Source organism: Brachyistius frenatus, unplaced genomic scaffold (genome assembly GCF_029030835.1).
Source record: "Brachyistius frenatus isolate BFR_SWC_R1_liver_20210118 unplaced genomic scaffold, ASM2903083v1 Contig_77, whole genome shotgun sequence".
In the NCBI taxonomy this organism is placed as follows: domain Eukaryota; kingdom Metazoa; phylum Chordata; class Actinopteri; family Embiotocidae; genus Brachyistius; species Brachyistius frenatus.
In genome coordinates, this window is record NW_027210676.1 from 1686144 (window position 1) to 1710053 (window position 23910).

The 23910-nt window shown below is 40.0% G+C and overlaps 1 protein-coding gene across 2 annotated transcripts; it reads right to left on the bottom strand.

Annotated features, from left to right (window-relative positions):
* Nucleotides 1-365: 365 nt before the first annotated feature.
* lysmd4 (LysM, putative peptidoglycan-binding, domain containing 4) lies at nt 366-3747 on the bottom strand. Of its 2 annotated transcripts, XM_069708735.1 has the most exons (3): nt 3674-3747; nt 1969-2240; nt 366-1883 (listed from the first exon to the last, which is right to left on the bottom strand). In XM_069708735.1, the coding sequence occupies exons 2-3, from the start codon at nt 2224-2226 to the stop codon at nt 1347-1349; spliced, it is 795 nt and encodes a 264-aa protein (XP_069564836.1). In that variant the 5' UTR covers nt 2227-2240; nt 3674-3747; the 3' UTR covers nt 366-1346. The 2 variants fall into 2 exon arrangements, with proteins under 2 accessions (XP_069564836.1, XP_069564837.1); XM_069708736.1 differs by lacking the exon at nt 3674-3747 and having other exon boundaries at nt 1969-3248.
* Nucleotides 3748-23910: the final 20163 nt, after the last annotated feature.

A 23910-nucleotide genomic window follows, 5' to 3' on the forward strand; every position in this document is an offset into this window, starting at 1 on the left:
TGTAGTAAAATAATTTCTAAAATACTGCACACTACAGCTCTACATAGTACAAGAATATTTGTCTGCATATTTGCGGTCAATACAAGCCAGTCTTATTCCAGTGTTGATGTATAATTGCATAAAATAATCCTGTAGGAAAAAAGAAGTCCCAACATGACACAGACACGTTAACATGTCAGAGAATACTTTATAGAGGCAGTCGCACTTGAAATTTTACATTCAAAACTGGAACATGCTGAATTTTTTTATTTCACTTTATTAATCCCCGAGGGGAAATTTCTTCGCTACAGCAGGGGGGCTCTCAGGGGGGAGCTGCTGCAACAGGCTGCCACTAGCGCGGCGCCAGGTAACCTGACCTGGAATAAAATGATTCTTGCACACATCAGTTTCCCATCTGAAAAGGGTTTACAAAATTGACTGAAAAATGTGAAAACATGACGCAATATTCCAGTTTCCTTAAATTAAAATACTTAGGACATTGCAGAAGTGCCCAAGCGACATAAATTTACCACCCGTCATGGTGAACCCAGATTGTGCAAATACAAAATTTGACAGTGAACGTTTAAGGCACTTGTTGAGGCACATAATTCTGGGAGCTTACATGTGCGTAAATGCCATTTTCAAAATGCATCACCTCGTACAGCAAGATGATATGAACACATACAATGTATAAAGTATATTGCACCACATAGTTACTGTAAACAAACTCACACTTTTGGCATTATAAGGCCCAGGAAAAAGGCAATGAGGTGCAAACGTTAAAGCGCACAAACAATGCTGAAATCCCATTTACAAACAGCTTAACCTCAGATGGTTTGGGTAGCAGTAACCCAAAGCATCTCCCATTTTATTCATTCTAGGACAGCGTTTTAAAATCTTTAACTGTAGTGGGATATATATTTAAAAAATGCAGCCGATACATACATAATACTAACATGACGATGTGTTGACGGTGGCATCAGGCTTTGATGGAAAGAGAGCTGGTGATAAAATCTACACAAAAAGCTCGCACAGTGGCTTTTTTTTTGTTTTGTTTTTTTGCCTCCAGACAAATGTATTTTTCTAGTCACAATTATAATTCAGGTTTTCTAATGCGAGAAGATTCAAGAAACAAATCCAATCTAGTCAAGCACCAGAGAAACCGTAATGCTATCAAACAAGACTTTCCAAAAATGAAAGGATCAGGGATGCACGCTGGTGCACATAGTGTTATTGCACTTGAGTTAAAATATTGAGTAATTTGGCTGATTTTCATTTACTGCCAAGACGACGAACACAACAGTTTTGAAGGTGTTCCTGGTGTTCTGAGACTCAAACCTGCACTATCCTGGTTCAGGTGTCAAGGCTCAGGTCCCGGTGAAGCCTGTCCCCGAGGTGTTAAAAGAGTTTATGGATGATGGTAAAATACCGCTTCCATCTGTTGGTGGAACTACTCCGTTATCTTTTGTTTTGAAATAAATGACGTAGAATAATGGCAGGGCGATACCTATGAGGAGCATGGCGACTACGGCGTTCCACCACTGGATTCCCCAGTCCGCACCGTGACCAATCAGACGCTGTCCTCTGAAACCAAACTTTTGTGGGTTCTCGGAGTTATCCAAGAAATCCTTGTCCTGATCAGCTGTGGTCTGAATCAACTTGTCGATATTGTTGTCCACCTCCATTAAAAAGTCTGTGACCTCCTGTAGGTGTGGCTGGGCACCGGCTCTGTCCTGAGACTCCACTGGTGTGGCCGATGAATGAGGCGTTTGTTCTTGAGGATCACTTGGGTCTGAGAGCGTCTCTGTTAAAAAGCTGTGTTTCTGAACTGGTATTTTGATGGATTTCAGTGCAAACAGATCTTGTTCCTGCATGAGGTTGTTCACCCGCTTTAAATCGGACACCTGTGAACAGAAATGAGAATAAAGATACACTCATGTAGACATGTAGATGAAGAATAAAGTCTAAAATAAAATACAAATTCTTTACCTTACAGCCATATTGCAGTGCGAGCTTGTTGAGATTATCACCATCTAGAACCTCCCGCTCCAGCAGCTGCATATTCCCCAGTATGTCCTGCTTCTGATCCTGGAAAGGCCTCATCTCCATGACATTGAACTCTTCGTCGTCGGAGGATGCTGCATACTCGTTCGGCCTCCTGTTGAACATATACACCTGGCCATCTGCGCTGGCGTGAACATCCACCGGGGCCTGGAAGGCCCGCGGACCGGGGTCCCCCCTCCACATGTCGAAACGCCAACCTTTAAATGTTACGGTTCCAACGTTAAAGCAACGATACAACAAATATCAACACAAAGGGGTTTTATTACATTTAAATCTGATCAATACACTCCCTAACCCCATTGCCAAATATCCACAGGTTGAAGCTGAAGCTGGTTTTTTTTAATCTTCTTTTTTTTTATTGAATCTTTTTCAAAAAAAATTTAAGTTAATTTATTTACGTTTTCCACTCTCTTTTTCCTGCCATTTATCATATTATATTAGTATTATCATATTGGTTTTAATTGGTTATCGCTGTCTTCTCCTTTGTATCTTCTTTTAAATACTACACTATATAATCTCTTTGTTTTTATCCTGTATTGTGTGTGTAGGAATTAGGAAAGGGATTAGGAAAGGGGGAAGAAAGGTGAACAAAAAAAAAAAAGATAAAAAAATTGTGACCTGTACACCCAGCATCGTATTTGTTGTTATGCTTTTTACCAATAAACACTCGACCGAAAAAAAAAAAGAATAATATACTGAACGGTCATATACCTTATAGAACTTTTTTTTTTTTTTTTAATGACAGCTTTATTAATTTTTCAGATTATTTTTCATACATTTTATGTTCCGTGAATTCAATGTCTCCAACATTTTTTTTTTTTGGATAAACTTGCAGGGTTAAATGCTCCTTTATGGATTGAGAAAATGATCCTGCCGCTTACGCTTTGATCGATTATTTAATAACCCTCTTGGATCAGCAGCAAAATGCGTCATCACTAAGAATGTTCCCGATCTTGTTTACAAAAAGCCACGAAATCATTGGCTGACGCGCATTCGCGCTGCCATGGTAACCTATTGTAACCAGCGTGCCCGCGTTCGGTTCCGTGTTGAGTTCACAAGACGAAACAAACCGCAGTTCACTTGCAGCTCCCTTTGAGGGCGCCTCGGCGCCTCGGCGCGGGGTGTCCAGTCCGAGTGAGAATCGTAGCTTCCAGTAAAGTCTAAACAGCCCAAAGCAAACAATCAAACACCCCCTCCTCCCCCCTGATCACTTAACAGCTTAAATGTGTTCATATTTCAACGCCATACTTTGCTAAAAAAAAAACAGTTCTGGGTTTCTGCCAGCAAAGTCTCATATTTCAAACTATATTTAACTTATTGCGTTTTAAAAAGAAGGTTTGACAAAAAAATAAAATAAATAAATAACACGGACGTTTTGAAGAGAAACGTGGGTCGTATGTTGTACTACTAATAAAAATTAAAAATAAAAACCCTTGTGGTAAATTTGTCCGGAGCTCACCGAGGGGTACCTGAAGGCAGCACCGACTCGAGCTAACAGGCTAACGGTAGCTAATGCTACGTTCACCGACGGGTGGACTTCAGCACCCAGTTTGCGTTTCAAACGCCCCTTACAGGAAATACACTTTCAACAAAGCTTTTAAATTAAGACCGCGCTGTTTCAACTAGTTACCTTATCCAAATGCTTTGGCAACGGTGACGCTAAAAAGCCACCGCCTCCCCAACTTGACTTGTTAGCATTGTACGGTAGCATGGGTGGCAGTAGCTACTGGTTAGCCTTCTTCTTCTTCTTCTTCTTCTTCTTCTTCTTCTGCTTCTTCTTCGTGCTTTTAAAAATGTGTTCGGTAGAAAGAAAAACATGCCACAGCGCCACCCGTCGCTCTGGAAAGGGACATACTATGAACAAGAAGTTTTTTTAAATTTTTTTTTATTTTATAAAACTCTTGGGAAAAACCCTTGATTGATGTGACGTCATAAAATATTCGACAGTGCTGATTAGAAGAGACGTTTTATTGTTGTCATTTGGGGTTTTGTCGTAATCATCTGTAAACATGTGATACTTGTTTACATGCCGAGTTTGTATTCACGCACAAAAGTTACATTTTCCTTTTTTTTTTTTTTTTTTTTTAATTCGTGTCACTGTTGTGGTCTTAAATCTGACACATGACTGATGTGCAGTATCAAACTGATGTGACTGATTCATTAATTGAACTCCCAGTGGTGGAAGATGTATTCAGATCCTTTACTCAAATACTAACACAGCAATATATATAAAAAAGAAATCCTCCATTACAAGTGAGGTCCTGCCTGAAAAAAAATCTTCCAGAATATGGATATATTTTCCTTGATTTTCATTCTTTATCTGATGGTATACCACAGTACTGCAAACATTTTAGTAAAACATAGAAACTACCAGATATCTAATATAAGTAATATAATATAAAAGATGTGCACAGCACATACTAAAAATAAAATATTACACATATGTCTCTACTATTTTTGTCTTGTAGCTACAGCTCTGCACTGAAAATGCATTCATGTCATACATTCTAGAAAATATCACTGTACAGTTTCTTGTCTTCCGTCCATCATAGAATTTAAATCCACAACTTAAAACTTAGGTATATCAAATAATAATAGTATAGATTAACTAACTTTTAGAGTACTTTTTCTCTTTGTTGTATAATTGCTGATCTCCTTCTGACATCTGTTGGTGGAAAGTTGTCATTACATCTCCTCTGTCCCTGTGTAAGTTTCCTAGTGTTGAGGACAGCAGCACACAGTCCTGGTTTCTGATTTCAGGGAAAGGTCCAGAGGTTTTAGAGGTCAGAGTAGCAGTGTTGCCTTTCTTGACCACTAGATGGGGCTGTTGATCTTTGATATCTTTTGTCACCTGAGCTGCTTATCGGATTATGTGGTGAGGTTTTTTTGTTTGTTTGTTTGTTTGTTTTGTAGCATGGGGCAAAACATTATTTTCATCCTATTCTGTTATTCATTGTTATTGTGAACAGCCAGCCTATGGAATATGCAGTTTGGTAGTTTATCTGACGACAATACTGCCATTACGAAGCACAGTAGAACCCATTTACTTTATGAAAAAAAAAAGTGAGCCACACAGTATATATCTAATCAATAAAAACAAATTTAATCAGTATTTACAGCACTAAATACCAGGATGAACTGAAACCACTGTGAGCATGATATTAGTCTGTCATGCTCTGTCCATGTTTTTAACACATTGGGCTGCTTTCATCCCATGATGATCCAAACAGTTTCCCTCAAAATAACTAAGTTAAAACAACTTCTCCTCATGCTATATTTCTTATGCAAGATTCAAGACATTTTTGAGATATTCTACGCCAAAGATAATGTCTGAGGACCACAGTAACTTCTCAGAAAAGCACCTCCATGTTACTCACAGATATTAGTTTAATAATTGTTTAATTTGATCTCGTTTTTTTTAAGATTTAAGAAACTGTACAAAATCTACACAACAAATCACAAATTTTTAACTAACGTATGCAGCAGCACTATTATAAAAATAAAAATAACATTTACAAAGGCTTCCATTGCAGATATAGATGTCAGTTTACAAAATGATTTACACTTAGATGTGTCCTGTTGGGAGAAAATACAACATTACATGTGGGATTAAAAAAAAAAAAAAAAAAAAAAAAAATTGTGTGCACAAACTTCCTACCAATGTCTCCACTTGTTTCCATAATAATTGCTGTTATTAATTATTAATCACATTCCTGAATTAGTACTTCTGTGTGTTTCCTGTCTACAAGCAAGCTGTCTGGTCAACCCTGGACAGCCAGCAGTCCTTTGAATGGATCACAGTTTGTATTTCAAACAATGGATGTAGCTGCCAATCCTTCAGTGAGTGACAAATATAGCAATTAAGATATCAGTGCTAATTATATGGCTCTGTAAACTACAGCGTTGTGGGAGAGGAGCTTGAGGACACGCCCCGCCCCCGGAGATTCTGTAGTTTATCTGTAAAATTAAAAATTTATAGTGAATACTATAACTCAATGAAAAAAAAAAAAAAAAGCATAAGTACATTTATAAAACAAAAGAAATAAACGACATGACAAAAATTGTTTGGTTTGAAAAAACAGGAAGCCAACTCAGGTGATCGGAAACAGCCAATAAGCGCCGTGCATCGCCTTTTGCGCCTGACTTCTACTTCCTGTTAGCCAAACCGCGATTTCTATCCCAAGGGTTCATGCAGGTGACGTGAACGAGTCTTACGGAGGTGTCAACACAACTCGAGTACTCACTGGACCAAGGGGAAACCCGGAGGATGGAGATATAGAGGAAGAGGACCTGTCTGCGGTTGCTGCCGAGTATGCTACAGCATATTAACGCTATTAGCAGTTTCTAAAAAAAAAAAAGTAAAACTCCTTGAGGACCAACAAAGTCAGGAAACGAGAGAGAAAACGAGGACAAAGTCTTTACGACCACAACAACGGGAAGCGTTGTTTTACCGATAGACGTCTTCTGGTAAGTTTCCATCTCTTATCTCTCGAGTTTGAACGTCTTGCCTCGCGCTCAACCGCGTCGCGGCAGCGGTTTTTTTTGTTTGTTTGTTTTTGTGCGCGTGCGCGCGCATGCGTACGAGGAGTCTTGCGGTCGACGTTATTTAAACTGCAGTGACCGGCGCTGTTGATGGGAAACGAACACGTTCAGCACCCTGGTTGGAATAGTTGAGCAACCCCGGCAAGAGGTCACCCCCCCCTCGGTGTGGGGGCCTACTGTAAATACGGGGCTTATTATTCATATGTCGGAGAGAGATTTGAGGAGAGACGTGGGGAGTCTCTTCCATTTTTTTGTGCTAATTATCCCCTGAAACACCTGCACGCAGCAGCACAGGTAACAGCTTTGCAAAGAGGAGCTCTGATTGCATTTTCAGAAAACAAGGATCCCTTCATCCGTAGGCCCCAAAAACAAATTAGACCTAAATATGCAAGCATGAATTATTATCAACTCGTTTACCAAGTTAAAGAGCAGTAATATAATGTATAATTCATTGGTAAGATTTATTGAATCAAATATATATATATATATATATATAAATAATGAATGTTTATTTCTAGACTATAACTTCATAGTTGGCCCAACTGAGCCAGCTAAAAGTAAATACCGTGCAATGCTGGCCGAGAGCTGTAATGCACCAGTGCCAAACCATCTTATTGTGTAATCTATTACAGTATAACCTTCGTTTTGGCAAGTATTATTTTCTTATCAGCTAGTACGAGCCCCAAACGACTTCTGCACAAACACAAACAAAATGCTCTTGAAGGACTCCCTCTGTTGAGATGTTTAAAGTTTCACACGCGAAGGCACTTGTTCGCCCGTTTCTTAATTTGTTTCCGAATATCTGCCAATGTACTTTTGTTGACTTATTTACACACCACAGTTCTTCTATACGCCGCCCACAGCAAGCCCAAGATGAGTACAAAAGTTCAACGCTTGAAAGCTAAATAGAAAGTAACCTGCGTGAGGTGTCCCTCCGTTTCCTGGAACATTACATGCAGTGTGCAACGGTATAAAAGGTTTCCTCATCGTATTTATCCTCGGGTCCCGACCAGTCTAGACTCGAGGTTCATATCTTAATAGTTATCAAGTCATGCTTCACACAGACAGGAAACCAACGTTCAGTTTATGTGCACGGCGATTACTTGTCTTTGCGCAGCACACTTAGGTTTTTGTTAAGTAAACCTAAGTTTAATATGCTTCATGACGTATTCGTATTTGGCCTCCCTGTGAAGTTAGCCGGCGTCCTCTGCGTCTCTAAGGTGGCCTCGCCAGTGAGGTTCATGGTACTCTTAAAGTTGTATCACACACTGCCATCACGTTGCTGTGCTAAATAGTACTCGACAGTTTTTTTTTGTGGTGTTGTTGACAAAAGTAACATAATAGTAATTCCAATTCAACTGTGTGCTAATGGTTTGATTAGACCGAGACTTTGGAACAATAGTTTAGGTTAATTAATTTAAATTTAAATAATTTAAACGGTAAAATAATGCAGGACCGCGAAAAACTCTATGAACTGTTGTAGTTCTCTGATACGGCAAACATCTTGGATTTGATGAGTCTCCGCAATGATCAGCTTATTTGATCATTCTTATTGGTTGAAAAGTGATTGGATAACTTATTGGAATAGTGACTGTCCACACTGTAAAAAAAAATGTCCTTTTACTTTTAGCAGGGCCCCGGTATAGATTTTCTTTTGACGCCATACATTTAACGCGAACTTTGCCAAATGTGTCACGAAGACAGAATTTAGGCCATTTCAGGACCGTCGACAGAATAGGTTGCTCCGAATGCGACGTAATCTCTAACGTTGCACTCTCTTTGTGGCCGTCTGCGAGCAGAGTGATGTTCTGTGGAGATTAAAAGAACCGTGAGCGGTCAGCTGGGGCGGCTTGTTTTTTGTTATTGTTTTTTTTTCTCCCATAAATTTGCGGTGCCGCTCGACCGTCGGCGGTAAAGACGACACGATGCGAGGCTCGGTGATGTTCTGCTTTACAGGAGGATAAAAGCTGCTCGCAGCGATTTCTGCCCGCCGTCACTGTGAAATGATTACTTCGGCCGAACGATTACAACCGTCCCGCATTTGGGGGCAAATCCACTCGAAACGCTTAACGCACGAGTCTGATTCTTCCTTCACGATCTTTACACAGTCCTCACTTCCTTCCCAAGCGTTGTGCTCGGTGACGACCGTTTTTGACGGGGTGCCAGCTACATCCCAGATTGGCGACCGGCGCGGCCGGTCGGATCGAAGCAGCTCCACGAGTCGACTTGCGGCCACAGCAGCAAATGTTTTTCATAGATTGGCATGGAAAATGTCATCTTCCGGTAGCTACTGAAGCTTCTTTCTGCGTCAACTAAAACGACTCCGGGTGGACAGTTGCGTTACGCGCTCCTTGTTTGTTTATCACAAAAGAAAAAACAAAAACAAAACCCTAACCCAGAAAACTGTTAAGATGACTGCTGGTTAAACGAATGAAGGGAAACATGGTGGAGAGTAATGCTGTAAATCGGGCTTTTGATGTGGCGGCAAATATGGATGGATAATGATTTTCAAATAGTCATTTAGAAATAAAAACAAAAACAAAAAAATCAAATAGTTTATACGACTATCCGTTTGCCTCACTTCTCGTTTTAATCACCGCATGGTTGTGGTGTGTTGTCACTTCCCAAAAGGTGAAAGTAATGCCCCTAAAAGCAGTTTGCTTGCTGTTCTTAAACGGCCGCGGCGGCCGCTGCGTGGAATGCCTTCCAAAAAAAAGAAACGGAAATGACAAGTTCATCACAACCACGCGCAGCGACGCACCGAGCAGACTACCCATCCGCTGTTCAATAATCTACGGTCGGATGAAGTTTAATTTGACGTCGGCTGGTCAGAGGAAACAACGGTCCTCATCTCAAAGATTAAGCTAAACATACTTCTCATCAGATTTGTACAAGGAAAGGCTTTTTGAAGTTTGATTGCATTTGTTGAGCTCGAGTTTACAGCGGAAGTGAGTTTCTGTTTCTCTTTGTGTGTGTGTGTGGGTGAGTGGGTGTGTGTGTGTGTGGGTGTGTGTGGGTGCGTGCATGCGTACATGCGTACATGTGTACATGTGATGGCGGGGGCGAGGTCTAATAGTCAAATAAAGTTGAATAGTTCCAATAATCGTTTTGCTTGAAATGGCCATTCCCTGGTGGCAAATAGGACTGAAGTGTTTCGGAAGTACATTTTCTTATTTATGTATTATTTGTACAGCTGCAGCGCACAGCAGGATTGTAGCATTTCTCTACACTGTGTTAAATGAATAGTGACAGCAGTCCAATATAAACTACAATTTTGTTAAAATCGGAATGCTGGACTTAATTCCTGTGATAATAAATTACTCAAGATATGAAAAACTGTAAGATTCCTGGTTTCCCTGAGAAGAACTATTCCTTTTCACGGCTCAGAAAAACAAGTGCACAAATCTTTGACGCATTATCAAGGTTACAGCATATTTCTTACATTCGGTGATTATGGTCTTGACTTTATGAAACGCAGGATGTATTTATATCATGTTTAGTCATAGTCGATACAGGGCAAAGCTGCAAGCAAGACTGGTTGAACATGGAGTTAATAGCAGTCATGCATATTGTAGTGTTTTCTTCCACATATGCATACCCATTGAGCCGGAAACCACAGATGACCTCCAGTTGACTCCTTTAACAAGACAGCATAGACCGCTCTAAAGCATATCTGATGTTTACAATTAAGAATACAAACCAGTCTTTTAATTACAAGAATTATTCAGTAGTAATTGATATCGTATGTGTATACTGTTGCCCCTTTTTTTTTTTTTTTTTTTTTTAAGCAGGACTGTTTAGGATTTTCTTTTTGTTATTACATGTTCTGCGAGGACAACCTTTGCATCACGTTAAAATGAACCTCACAGTTGACTTCATTGTCTCATGGAGCCAACCTTTGCACTTGAAAAAGCTGAACGATGGTAAAGTTAATGTTGCCTTAGAGGGAATCATCATATCATTTACATTGCATTCAGATTCAGGGTGCAACGCTGTACGAGGATCAACGGAGCGGCATGATGTGCCATATTTCAGGGCCACTGAGCAGCTTGTCCAACTGACAGCGAGATAGATAGAGAGGTGGGGGGGGTGGGGGGGTGGGAGAGGGGTGGGGGGTTGGAGAAGTGGGGATAAAATCATGTACCCTGCACATGTTGCCCGCAGAACACCAGAAAGGGCTTTGCTTTAAATGATTCAGAGCAAAGATTAAATATTCATTGAGGTGAAAGATTCATGTGTGCCACCTCTATGAACTCATTGCTGTATGGTCACGTTACACCATGTTGCAGAATTTTGTGTTTTTATTTTTTTTGTCACTCTTTTTTTTCTTTATAAATATCTGTAAAGCCCAAGCGCTAAAGCCTTAGTCCAGAAACAGAAAAAGAAAACAGACATGTGTTTATGTCACGATAGATCATTAATAACCAAAACCTGGCTCCAGATGTCCGTGCCTTATTCACTATAACTTTGATACGACTTTTTGACACTGGAAGAGCATTTTTGATCAATCACTGCAGCTACACATTTTAAGGAAATACTTCATTAGTTGAAATATTCCCCTATTTCTGATTCGTCTCTCGAAAATTTAGACCGAAGCCAGTTTGAGGAGCTCAGACTGCATTTCAAATCTTAACAAAAACCACAATGTTTTTTTTTAAAAGGTTGTGTTGACAGCAAGTGAGTTCAAAATCGATATACATGAACATTTCAGTCAAATGTTTCACGTAAACATTGCCGTAATTTATTTTCAGTGTTGTTGAAGTGTTGACACAAGCCCGATTACACTTGATCGCTGTACACTGTGAAAAACATTTGATTATTTGTCTTGCAAAAAGTGGAGCACGAGATTTTTGGTTGCTTCTGCCGGACGGATGTCGAGACGAACGGCAGGTAACTGTAGGTTTGTCTTGGATCTCCGCGGGGGGTCCTGCAGCAGTCGGCGCGGGGAAACCAAATTGAATCCTTATGACTCGGGGTCATGGCAACAGTTCAGGTCTTTATTGATTAAATGTCAACTGGCCAGGTGAACGTGATTCACAACTCAGAGGGGCCTAATTCAACAATCCATCAGCAGTCGAGGAACATTCAAACCAGCACATCATCGCCGTGTGCTCCGATCTCGTGCAGTAAAATAAACTCTACAGCGTTGTAGGAGTGCCGATGGGTTTTCTGTTGGAGCAGCCGGGTTAATAATGTCGTGTAGAAGTTAGCTGCTCTGGAAGTTCTGCAAAGACTTAATATTGACTTGATAAATGTATGAAGAGTAGTAGAGCTGATGTGCATGATCATGTTGTGTGTTTCATGAGGATGTAATTTCACATTTACTTTAGCAAGCTGAAAGTGGCAGGATTTTAGACCGACTCCCTGCAGTTTTCAGTTTTTTCATCTGGTTTTAATGGTCTTGATGGTTCCAGCTCTTTTTTTCTTCCATTTTTGTACCATTGTAAACTGAGTATTTCTGATTTTGAGCCATTTCTTGACAAAGCAAATTATTTTAAAGTTGTCACACATCTGCGATTGCCCAGTGTTTAGTTGTTTTATTAACCGAACAATTTTATCAATTGGTAAAAAATATATTGTCAGATTAAACAATAATGAAATGACAAACTGTAGATTAGAATGATCACCGACTTGTAGACAACGTGGCCACGTGAGGACTGCAGTTGAGTGCAAACATGTTGGCTGAAAAAGTAATTACCCATGCATATTTGAATGGTGTGTCAATGCTGCTGCTCTGGGCGCAATTTTAGGCAGCAGAGGTCTTCATCCAGGGGACCGGGAAAACAATTTGTTGATAGGTGCAGTGGAACCGTATTGGGGTATCTTAATTTGGATTCTGAACCCTAAGGGTGACCCCTCACATGAGACAGAGCTCTGGCAGTCCTGGTCTTCATGCAGGCCATGAGCGTACAGTGACACATAACCTTGCCCTGTCACCACCCTCACCAATGTGTCAGCCAACATTACTGTGATTGACGTTGAGCCAGCACTCCAGTCCTATGAGATCTGAGGCTCTGTATAACCTCGCCCTAGCTGTGTACCAAGGTTAGGACATTTGGGGCATGGTTCTGGATCATGATGCCATCTGTGTTTGTAGCTCGTACTTCTGTTAAACAAGGGCACAAGCTTTCGTAACCTTATGTAAATGTTGGCTCTATTCACACTGTCATCTCAGTCCAAATTTCTCAGGGAAATTTTGCCCTTGTCACAAAGTACTCTTTTTTATTTTATTTTTATTTTTCTGTTTTGGTGTCCCAACAGCTTGCCATGGCAAAAGAGTCACATACATATATTCAGAGATTTTGAACCTGTAAACATACTCTATCAACAACCCCCATCCCCACCACCACCACCAACACCACCACCACCACCACTACCACCAACTTCAACCTAACCAACCCAACTGACCCTGTATCTCCATGGTACAAATACTACAAAAATGTGGTCAGTGTTTTGATGAATCAATTTAATCAAATAATCGTCTCACTTCTAGTCACATCGTAATGCACCATATTGGAACTTGATGTTACTTTCTCATCTGTCAGTCTTAACTCAACAAGCCAAGTTCATTGTGTGTCTAGAATGTTGCTAAGTTATTTGTGCGAGTCAGAAATCCTAGTTATGAGACACAGCAGTTACAAATCTTGCTAAAGTGGGTATGTGAGGACGTCGAGGAAGGCGTAGGAATTATCCAAAGCGAGCAGCTTCTCGTTTAGCCCTGCTGACGTCTCTCTACTACCGGTGGCCCACGATACACTTGATCAGTCATTGGATTTAACAGAAATATGGAATCGCTATTCTCTCTCAGTATTCCTATTTCTGACACTTTGATTTCTTGATATACTTTACATTAGCTGAACAAGACAATATGCACAGCAGATTTCTGGGGTGAAATATCCTGGAGTTAAGCAAAGAGTTTGATTTTGGGAGTTAGACTGCAGCTTGTGTTCAGTGTCACTCTTTGGCGGGGTAATATTTTGGGGTTCATTCGCTGAGTGTTGAGGAGCATGACTCAACACGACTCCCGGTGTTGACTGCACAGCTTTGTTGCCATATTAGCATTTCCCAGGATGCTTTAGTTATTTCTTTGTAACTTTTGAGAATAAAGCAATCAAATTAAATCTAAGTGATGGGCAGAAATTAGATTTAGTTTTGTTAAAACATGCTGTTTATTAATATTTCAATGAAGACATAACGATACAAAAATGGGGCTATCATTCAAAACCACAAGTGTACAAGGTAGGAATGTAACATGTGTACCAATCACAGTTGCATTAATACGTTGGTTAGTTTGTAACTTGTTACACAAGTTTTCATGCAGCATTAATTGTTGCACACTGCATATAATCACACCGCATGTAATTGTTAAATATACATTTATGATGAATATGTTGTTATCTTATTGTCAGTATTACCTGAAACCTTCATAGTGTAATGAAATTTGAACTCCATGAATGGCAAACAATACACACTTTTAAGTGTTGACTATCAACACTGTGAAAGAGTTTCACATTCAAACAACTCGAGATTAAAATAAAATGTACTCTTCATGGGAGTTGAGTTTTAACTCCCCAAGAGTTCAGGTTCAACTCCTGAAAAGTGTTAAAAATCAACTCCAAGAAAAGAGTTCCTTTCTTGAGAGCGAATTCGATGGTCTCACATGTACAAGCAAAAAGAGTTGATTTGAACTCGGAGAGAGTTTATTCCAAAGATGTGAATTTGCTGTGTACAAACAAAACAAAGTAAATGCTTACCCAGACCTAAATTCACCGCATGACTACATGAGTCTGGGTACGCTCCATATGGAATTGTTTGCCGTTGTTCCAACGTAGTAGACCTAACCCTAATTCTAGCCAATCAGCATGCGCCGAAACTGACCGACACTCTGCAGCTGCTGCAACTACCCGAGACCCGTGTCCACCGAAGTGTTTTTCCACTGCGCACAAATTGCTTTTCAATAATTGTTTTCAAACGCCAGCAGCAGCGTTTATTTTGCCCCGAGCGCTGAATGTTCGGTGTTTTTTTTTTTACGGTCACCAAGAGTTGAACAAAGTTGAAAAGGCTGCGCTCGTCACTGTCACTCTTTACCCAGCTGTCCAATCAAAGTGAATGAGGGGCGGGGCAAATGCACACAACCCCCTCCCCCCCAACACCGGTCGCTGATTGGTCCGCCCTTCACGATGGCTGAGCGAACGCTAATACGAGCAGTGTGTCCAGACTACAATCACAGTGAAGAAAACTGAAGCTGTGAGCGATAGTGTGGCGAAGCCAAGCTAATAACAGTCTACAGGTGAAACCTGACTCTGAACTACAGTATGAATCAGATCTTATGCTGCACGCATTTAAAGAAAGACTGTGCACCTTAAGGTGGGAGTCCAGCTTAAGTCGTAGGTTGAGGTTAGCCGTCTACCTACCGATCCTCCTTTCATATCCAGCAGATGAATGCGATAGTGAAACTGTCCAACACAGTCTTACGTTTTATAAAAAGGAAAGACATTAAAGTACATATTAAATAAGCCTCAAGGAATGGGTCTCTAAGTTTCAGAAGTCAAAGGTTCTTAATAAAAACTTGTGTGCTCAAGTAAACTGCTAATTTTCCATGGGTAAACAGTTAATTGTAGAATACTTTAAATCATGCCTTCTGAGGTTATCTTTTATTACAGCTCCAACACTTCAACCCCTGAGGAACGTTGAGTTGAAAGGCTTTTGAAAAACTTCCCTCCTGAAAAGGGACTATCTTGCGCTGCTTCGTCAGTGTCAGGTCAAGCTGCATTCAGGGGCATCTCTACCTTTATGTTGTTTGATAGAACGGGAGCTTTCTTGGGACAATGGGATTTTAATATTTAATGCCAGGTATGTTCATGCAATGCACTGTCCTTTAATGCCTCTACCATTACAACTTTCTTGCCATTAAATCATCACTGACTGTGGGGAGAATGAGATGGATTGAAATATTCGTTGTTGTATAGAAGACTATGCTCTTTATATACTGGTGCAACAATGGTATACAGTGAACCCTCGTTTTTCGCGGGGGTTACGTTCCAAATAGAAACCGTGATAGGCGAAATCCGTGAAGTAATAACCTTCATTTTACAATTGAAATAGATAGAACTGGACATTAAATATATCTACGTTACATATAGTTGTAATGTGATTTCAATGCACGATGCAAATCCGTGAAGCAGCGAGACCGTGAAAGGTGAACCGCGTTATAGCGAGGGTTCACTGTACAGTGAAAGAAACCTGCAAAAGGCCATGCATCAGTACAGTAATAAATAGCAGTGATTACAAATAATAAAAAGAAAAGACAAAAAGTGTTGCCTTTATCCTGATGAAGACCTGGTAATGTCATAACACAGCTCAGATGATACTGTCTGTTCAGTGAAGGAGTTTTCTGCAGATACTTTCTCCAAACATACAGTACTTAAAAAAGGACATACACAAACGAAAAATGGCCTAAAATATACAATGTGCAAAAACAAAAAAACAAAAAACAAAAAAAGAGTTGTTGGCTGAAGTAATCAACATCATGTGTGCTGGCTTTTCTCGTCATTTTCCTACTTTTAGTGCAGATGTATTGGAGTTTTTCAGAAGAATTCAACTTTCCCAATTTTAATTATTACTGCAATTTTGACATGAAATTTATTTACACATTGGAAACAGGTAATTACATTCCCAAAGAGCTCTTGATTTGAAAAACGCACCCTTCAAGTTAAAAGCAAATAAAGATAAATAGTTAAGGATATGAACCACGGTAAGTTTTCCAAACCTAGCGGCCACCGCCTCAACGTCTCTTCTGACTGTGAAAATTATAATTAGTATTGGTATGTGGAGTTCTTTCTAAATAATTAACTGTTCATATTTTTTTAAGAGACATTTCGCCTACGCGGCTCATTAATGCGATTTTAATGTTGTTTTTTTGGACAATAATGTCAATCTTGTTCGTACAATCAATTCATTGTGCGTTCGGGTTCGTTGTAGTGAGTTTGGTGATATCCTGGAATGATCCTCTAAACCTGAACATTTCTTTTTCCTCCTTGTCGTGATCACCGTGAGCTACTGGCAGCATATTTATCTCATTTGAGAGGGTAAAAACAGTTGGGACTAATTTAGAGGATGAATTTACCGATATGTAAATTGTCCGACTTTTACATGTGCAACAGTGGCAGTCCGCGACCTCTAATTATACCACGGTAGAGGATAGAACAAGCGATGTGGGGGAGGCGATGCTTTAGAGGAAAATACACTGTAATCCAGACAATTACAGTGACAGTAGACCCACAACCAATTTAGCTCAAGATGAAAATGAATTTTCAGTGAGATAATACTGGACTAAAAACAGGCTAAAACAGATTTTCAACAACAGGACAAAGTGATCACTTGTGATATACTACGTAGTGTTATATGTATTGGACTGTAATATCCGAAAACGCATAGTGGCACTAATCTTTGATTTCCAAAGCAGTTTTATACAATACAATAAAGAGCAGCAGTGTATTAACCTTCTGTAGAGAATGCCGTGACCTACTGATGAAGCACATGTTCTTTCTATTTGGTGGTCATCCACAGGGAAAGAGAACAATTAGGCCAAAAAAAAAAAAAGGAAACGGTCAACATCAGGAAACGGTACTTCTGTTTCCAACTGTGCTCTCCCTTTGCCACTTTTTCAAGAAGACAATAAAAGAAGACAGGCAAAACTGAGAGTCAAATCGAAGGTTAATTGGAGCCAGCGAAATGTCAACCAATTTTACCGATCACCCACAAGGGATATGCAGCCCCTGGTGGAAAAAGATGCCAGAATATCTGCACAGTATATTAGCTTCCCTTCTATAATGGCCTCCTGAAGAGAGTGATGATGACATCTTTTCAGCACTCTGTTCGCCCTCAAAGCATTTTTGCGAGCAAAACACAAAGTGAGAAAGAGTGTGTGCATGCGTGTGTGTTTGTTTGTGCAAGTGCGTACGTGTATATGTATGTATGTGTTGTATGCTTTGTGTCAAAATCAGTATTGGTACTGGAGATGCAAACTCCCTGAGAACAGACAGGTGTTGGCACCAGATCTCTGACACCTCCGTTGTCATGACATGTCCATCCCCTCCAGTTAGTTTTACCATAACACGTGCTGGGTTTGACAACTACAGCATCATTTTGGCCCTGGTGTGCTTTGTATTATCAGTATGACAAATATAGTAGTGAAAATAATGTAAACTTTAAAGATGTTTTTGAAAATCTATGATCATGGCAGTTTTGGAAAAATCAATCAATGGGTTTTTTGAAGGATTTTTTTTGTTTTTTTTTTGTTTGTTTTTTGCAGCATTCTTTACTGAAATGTCAAAAAAATGGATTGATATGAAAGCTAAAAGCAAAAGGAGTACGCTATTTTAAGCATTAGTTTAGCCAGGATGTGTCATCAGTGCAGCAGTTCATTGAAGAAATTGGTCTGGTCTTCAGAAAAATAAAGAGAATTGCCCCATAAGTTGGGCCGGGAATCATGTATTAGCTTCGAACTTGACTTCGCTACCAGTTCCTGAATTGTACTTTTTTTTTGATACAAATTTTATAAAAATCCATTTTGATAAAACAAAAATGACATTACGGTAAACGTGCAGTTTCTGTCGCTACAACTAACAGATGTCCCCAAAACATCAAACATGGAATCCTCGCTGGTCGTTACAATTTACCAACGTTCATTAAAACACCTCTCGTGCTGTCAGGAGACACTAGCTAGCCAACTGCACATGGTAACCTTCAGTCACTGCCACGGGCACATGGCAAAAATGATAATGAAAAGAGTGAAATAAGTCTCTTTAATATAAGATTTACTTTGAAACGGAGTGACTTTTTTCTGTGTGGTTGGGCCAACCAAGCAGAGGCTAAATACAGTAATTGCTGTCGGTCGCTGACGCTGATGACATCTATTCGTCTATAAACAAAAGTTCTGTATTTTAAAATGAAACATTCGTTAGTGTGGATGTCGCCGAAGTTTTGTACCAAATGAAAAAGCTTTTGTCGATAGTAGATCGACCCCAAGCAATTTGGTGGATGCCATAAATGTTTTTGAAGTCTGGGACCGAGCACTACACACAGGGTTCTTATATGCAAGGAGTTATTTACATTTTCTGTGACAAGGACCAATCTGATGTCCAGTGTAATCTGGGATTATACTCCTCTCAATTATTTATGAATGTCATAAATGTCTGTTTTTGAATAAAAACTCACTTGTGTGACACTTTTTGTTTAAATGATCTATTATTATTATCATTACTATTATTGTTATTAAAATTCAAATACAAATCTTAAAACTAAATTAACAACATAGTCTTCTGATATTTACAATTTGGACTATTTCAGTTATCCAGTGGTATTGATTAGATTAACTAATGCAAGTACATGTTTGTTGCCACCTTGTTGCACTATATAAGTCATTCATACCCTGCTATCACTAACATTAAAATTGCGCCCTCACAGCCTATAGTTGTTTTTTTTGTGTGTGTGCCTTTGACAAAGGGAAACTAAGCCTTGATCTTCCTCACGGGACTATAGAGACTAATGATAATAAGAAGGATTCTGCTTGGTAAAAAGAAAAGGTGCTGTAGTCCAGTCTTAATTGGTGAGTTCCCTTGCTAAGTTGATCTAGTCTGGAGGCTGTCAGTTAGTGAACTGGTCAATTAATCTTTCCTCTCTCATAATGAGGCGGGGGATTTCAGATGGCTGGTCCTTCACACAAAGACAGACAATGTGCCCAAAGGATCTTCTGTCCCCGCACCAAGTGACCTGACAATTAAAAAATGTACCTCCCTACTTCCCGCACCCCACCAGGTGGCAAATTGGTCTGACCCAACATCGTATCGAAAGGACAAACCATGACTTCAAATCAACTTCAGAGGCACAGAAAGGGGCAAAGGGCAATATCTTCCATGAAATAAGATTGTTGTATTAAGGCTTATGGCCCCGTATCATTCTGCCTCCTCCTAAATGAAAAGAGACTTGTTGGATCCTCCCTGCTGTGTTTCACAAAGGTTTATCCTCTCGGAGGCAAAAAAAAAAATGTTGTAGCTTCACATTAATTTGATGATGCAGTTGTGACAGTGGAATAAGCTAAATGTTAAGGGTTAAATGTGCTTGCCCTTGCATTGTCGGAGGCTTAAAATCTATTTAGGGAGAATGAGGACATTAGAAGAGCCTATCAAAGGCAGAATAGAAGTCAGGGATCGAAATCCTCACATTTGACCTCTACACACTTTCTGTCGTTACTCTATTAATGGATTTTTCTCTTTGCTGAAAGAAAAATCATCTCCTGGATCAGTGAGGTATTGAGCGGTGTTCGTGTGTTTCGTGATGAATTTTTCACTTGAATGTTAATATTCATAATTAATATTCACATTGCCATTTGTACACATCTCTGATGTAAAAACTGTCCCTGCTTTGAAGAGATGAAAAATCTTCAAGTTGACTTTGATTCCACTTTGAAATGAAAAAGCAAAAAAAAAACCCAAAAAACGATTAACTACTCGGCAGAAAATAAACGATTGAATATGTTGTACGTGTAATGCTATGTTTGCTTTGTTTACTGAAAAGATTTTCAACAGTAATGTAAAATAATCTTAGGTTGTAGATGATGGGACAAACACATGTACATCCTTCACACTCTAAAAGTAAACAGTAAACAAAACTTTTAAAAAAAAGACAAGAATCTGCAATCACTTTCACATTGATGGAAAATTGATAGAAAGGTGGTTTTTTTTTTTAACACTTGAAGTTGCGCTAGACAACAATTTAAGTTATTGATATTATGTGGTGCCAGAAATGTTTTCTATATATTGGTAATATCTGCAATAAAAAAAAGGGCCTTTGATATAACTATTTTGAAGGGAGTCAGGTTTGCTTTGTTGACACCTTTAGTGAGTCGCAGTCTCTTGGTTACAGCTCAGCGGCTCAACAGTAAGGTTCCTGACGACGTTGTTTAAGTTCACTGTTCAGTGTTACTCCCCACAATTCTCAGTGATCCATGACTTTACCAGGTGCTTCCATGCAGAATGCCACACAGGCCAGGAATTAGTACACTCACTGCTTCAACCTGGATGTTTGACCCCTGACATTTTGGCATCGTCTGCTCGACTTTGAACACCACAGAATTTAACTGAAAGACCTGTTTGGATATCTCAGTTTTTACAGGTACAGATTTCAGGGAGAACTCGGTGCACGGAGGTTCCCAAATACTGGGGGTACGTGTATTTGTCATGAACCATTTGGCTCACAAAACGTACCAAACTGACATTTACTGCGGGAGGTCTATTTCTGTCTACTGTACATATTCACTCTCAGGGAACACGCAATTTTGAGTTGCGCAAGTTTGGCAGTGCACCGGTTGCTATCCATCAGCTATAGTATGCAAGCAGCTTTGAAAGGTGTTAATAAACATGTACAATGTTAACTCACACCTCGCAGCAAGCTTGAGTTAAGCTGTCTCAACCAGCAGATACGTTTATAAGAGTTTTAACATACGTTACAAACAAGGTTGAACTCGGCAGACAGACATTTCTCTCTCCTCTGTTTACGGTTGGCTAATATCGTCACTGCGATGAGGAGCGTGTCCACCTCAATGGTCAGTCCACCTTAAGGGTCAGTCCACCTTAAGTGAACCTCGATAAGAGTGCTAACTTCGGGGCTAACCTCTTTCACCGAGATACTGCCATCCTAACGCCATCCTTACAGTTTATTGTCCACACAGACATAAGTATTGAAACAGTAAACTTCACTGGGAATTTTGTATCATAAATACCTATTAAAAACCAAGAGAACAATTTCTAGTGCGGGCATCTTCTCTTTTCTGCATTATGGTCTTTAAAAAAAGGTTTTTGTATCGGCGAATATCTGCCTCCCATAAACACAGATACCGATAATTCTGAGACATGTCCCCGAAACAACCGGCTGACATATTGATTGGACTCTACTCATTGTGTATTTTTTGACACAATTGAAAAATGTAAGGAGTGAATATCATAATTGTCTGGCTTTGTTAACGTGTTAATTGATACGAGGATCAGCTTCAAGATCCAGTAGCAGTTGGGCTATAATTATGTCTTGCACTATCAGGCGATGATGCAAAAGTATCGTTCAAAAGACAGGACGAATGGATAGATGACAGGGTCCGTTTCCCAGCCAGTAGGTGGTAGTCATATTACATCAGTGATGTGTATACATTCAAAGGGTTTAAAAATACATTTAGGAGGGAATCTTCATCCCCTCTGTCATTGAGATCTTCTATAAATCAAGATACTATCAACATGCTGCTTAACGTTACTTTTTCTGAATGCTACGTTGGGTTTGCTAAAAATACAAATACATGCGTGGGCTTCTGTAATGAAGCACGATTATCTATAATTAGAAATGAAATTGAATGACCATCCTGCATACATTACATGTTCGGTGAACGGTGCACAGGCCATGACATATTTTGAACTGTACATGTCTAAACATGAACTTGACCTTCCGCATCGCCAATTTATGGTGACTGAATTGTTCAAATAATAAAACCCCTGTGAGGGATTATTTAATAGAGAAACTACCCTAAGTATGGGTCAAGATCAGAGTCAAGTTTTTTTGGCTCTGTCTTGTGGAGTGCAGGCTCCACCGAGAGTAATTATTTGTGGAGGGTTTAGGGCCCTCGGGGTGACGGAGTGGGCGGGGGTGGGGGGCAGAGGGTGCGCTGAAACGGAAAGCACGCCAGTCCCACTCACGGTTGATGCTCAGTGAATCTGAAAGGTCATGTCATGTTTTCTGGCAATTGACTCGATTGGTTTGGATTCTGCAACATAAGGCCGGGACAGTGGTGTGTGTGTGTGTGTGTGTGTGTGTGTGTGTGTGTGTGTGTGTGTGTGTGTGTGTGTGTGTGTGTGTGTGTGTGTGTTTTATATTTGTGTGCGTGCGTGTTTATATGTGTGTGTGTGCGTGTGTGTGTGTGTGTGTGTGTGTGTGTGTGTTTCTGCACATTTGCTGGGAAATGGCCCTGGGTTATTTTTTGCATTGACCTTATTACCCTGCGCAGTGACGAGTCTGCCACATAACTTGCTCCCGCTGACTCTTGTAACACACGACCACGTTTAAATGCGGATACTTAAACTGTTTATTATTAACATCCATAAAACCTTTTAGATATTTGGGATATTTAAATTCATATTAATCTAAGGTTGTTTTTTTGTTTTGTTTGTTGTTTTGTATCTATAACGCACAGTAAATTAACATTATCAGGAAACCTCTATTGCTACATTAACCATGACTGGACATTTTTTGTAAGTGTTTAAATAACTCGATTTTTTTTCTTTTTTTTCTTTTTTTTAATACACGCGGATATGATCCTGGATTATGTCAACGTGGTCCAAACTAAAATAATTTGTTGGGTCTGCATTTGCTTGTTGCGGTCTTCGCCTCCCTAAACAAACTAATGCAAAGACAGTGTTAGCACATTTAATTAAGGCTGATGGCGGTCTTCAAACACAGACAGCTTTACAACTAGAAGCTAGCCCTCGCACACTGTACATACCGCGCCGCGGTCTTTAAGAATTTATCCACTGATATGGCTTCTGCCTCGCAGTCATTCTCTCAACTAATTTACCAGAACAATGTAATCTTAACCTCTCCCCTTTATTCATCATCTGGAAGGCTCAGCTCCAGCTATAAATAACGAAACACCAGCAGCATCAGAAAGACTTCTATATATGGTCGCGAAGCGTAGCGGCTGCATTAAAAGCTACGGCACAATTTGATAGAAGATGCCAGTTTCATCATTTAACGATTCTCGTCAGCGCTTTTAACCATGACATTTTGGCTATTACTTATTGACAAGTGCATGCAAAAGATTGGTCTCGTTCCAGATATGAAAAACAAAAGAAAACACGGTAAGGAAACACCAAAAAAAGAAAAGAAAAAGGAGCGAGTCTGTCCTCTGGGCTTGAGCACACTACACGCAGTTTTACCAGCGAATCCTTTACCAGTCTTCACTCTGCCATGCCTACGCGGTTGACTCCTGCACTCCAGCGGATCGGTGGCAGAGGTCCAGAATCACTTAGATCATTTTACCCGGGGCACAAAGGGGGCAGAGAGGAGCCACTGACCCTGTGCTCGTCAGGCAGAGCTTTACGCCTCGCTGACTTCCCTAGTGTGACATTTCTCCTGTATTTGCCCCCCTCCCGACGCCTCTCTATGTAACTACCACTGCAGTGCAGAAAAAGATCATTGTCTCTAGCGATATCAATCAAATGAACAGCATCTGGGGTCAATCTGCTGTCAGTGCTTCCTCATTGCTGTCCCCGCTTTCATGTAAAG

Coding starts and splice junctions, on each gene's coding strand:
- lysmd4 (XM_069708735.1), bottom strand. CDS start 2,226: ATGTGGAGGGGGGACCCCGGTCCGCGGGCCTTCCAGGCCCCGGTGGAT. Junction 1,884..1,968: donor CACTGCAATATGGCTGTAAG/GTAAAGAATTTG, acceptor TTCTGTTCACAG/GTGTCCGATTTAAAGCGGGT.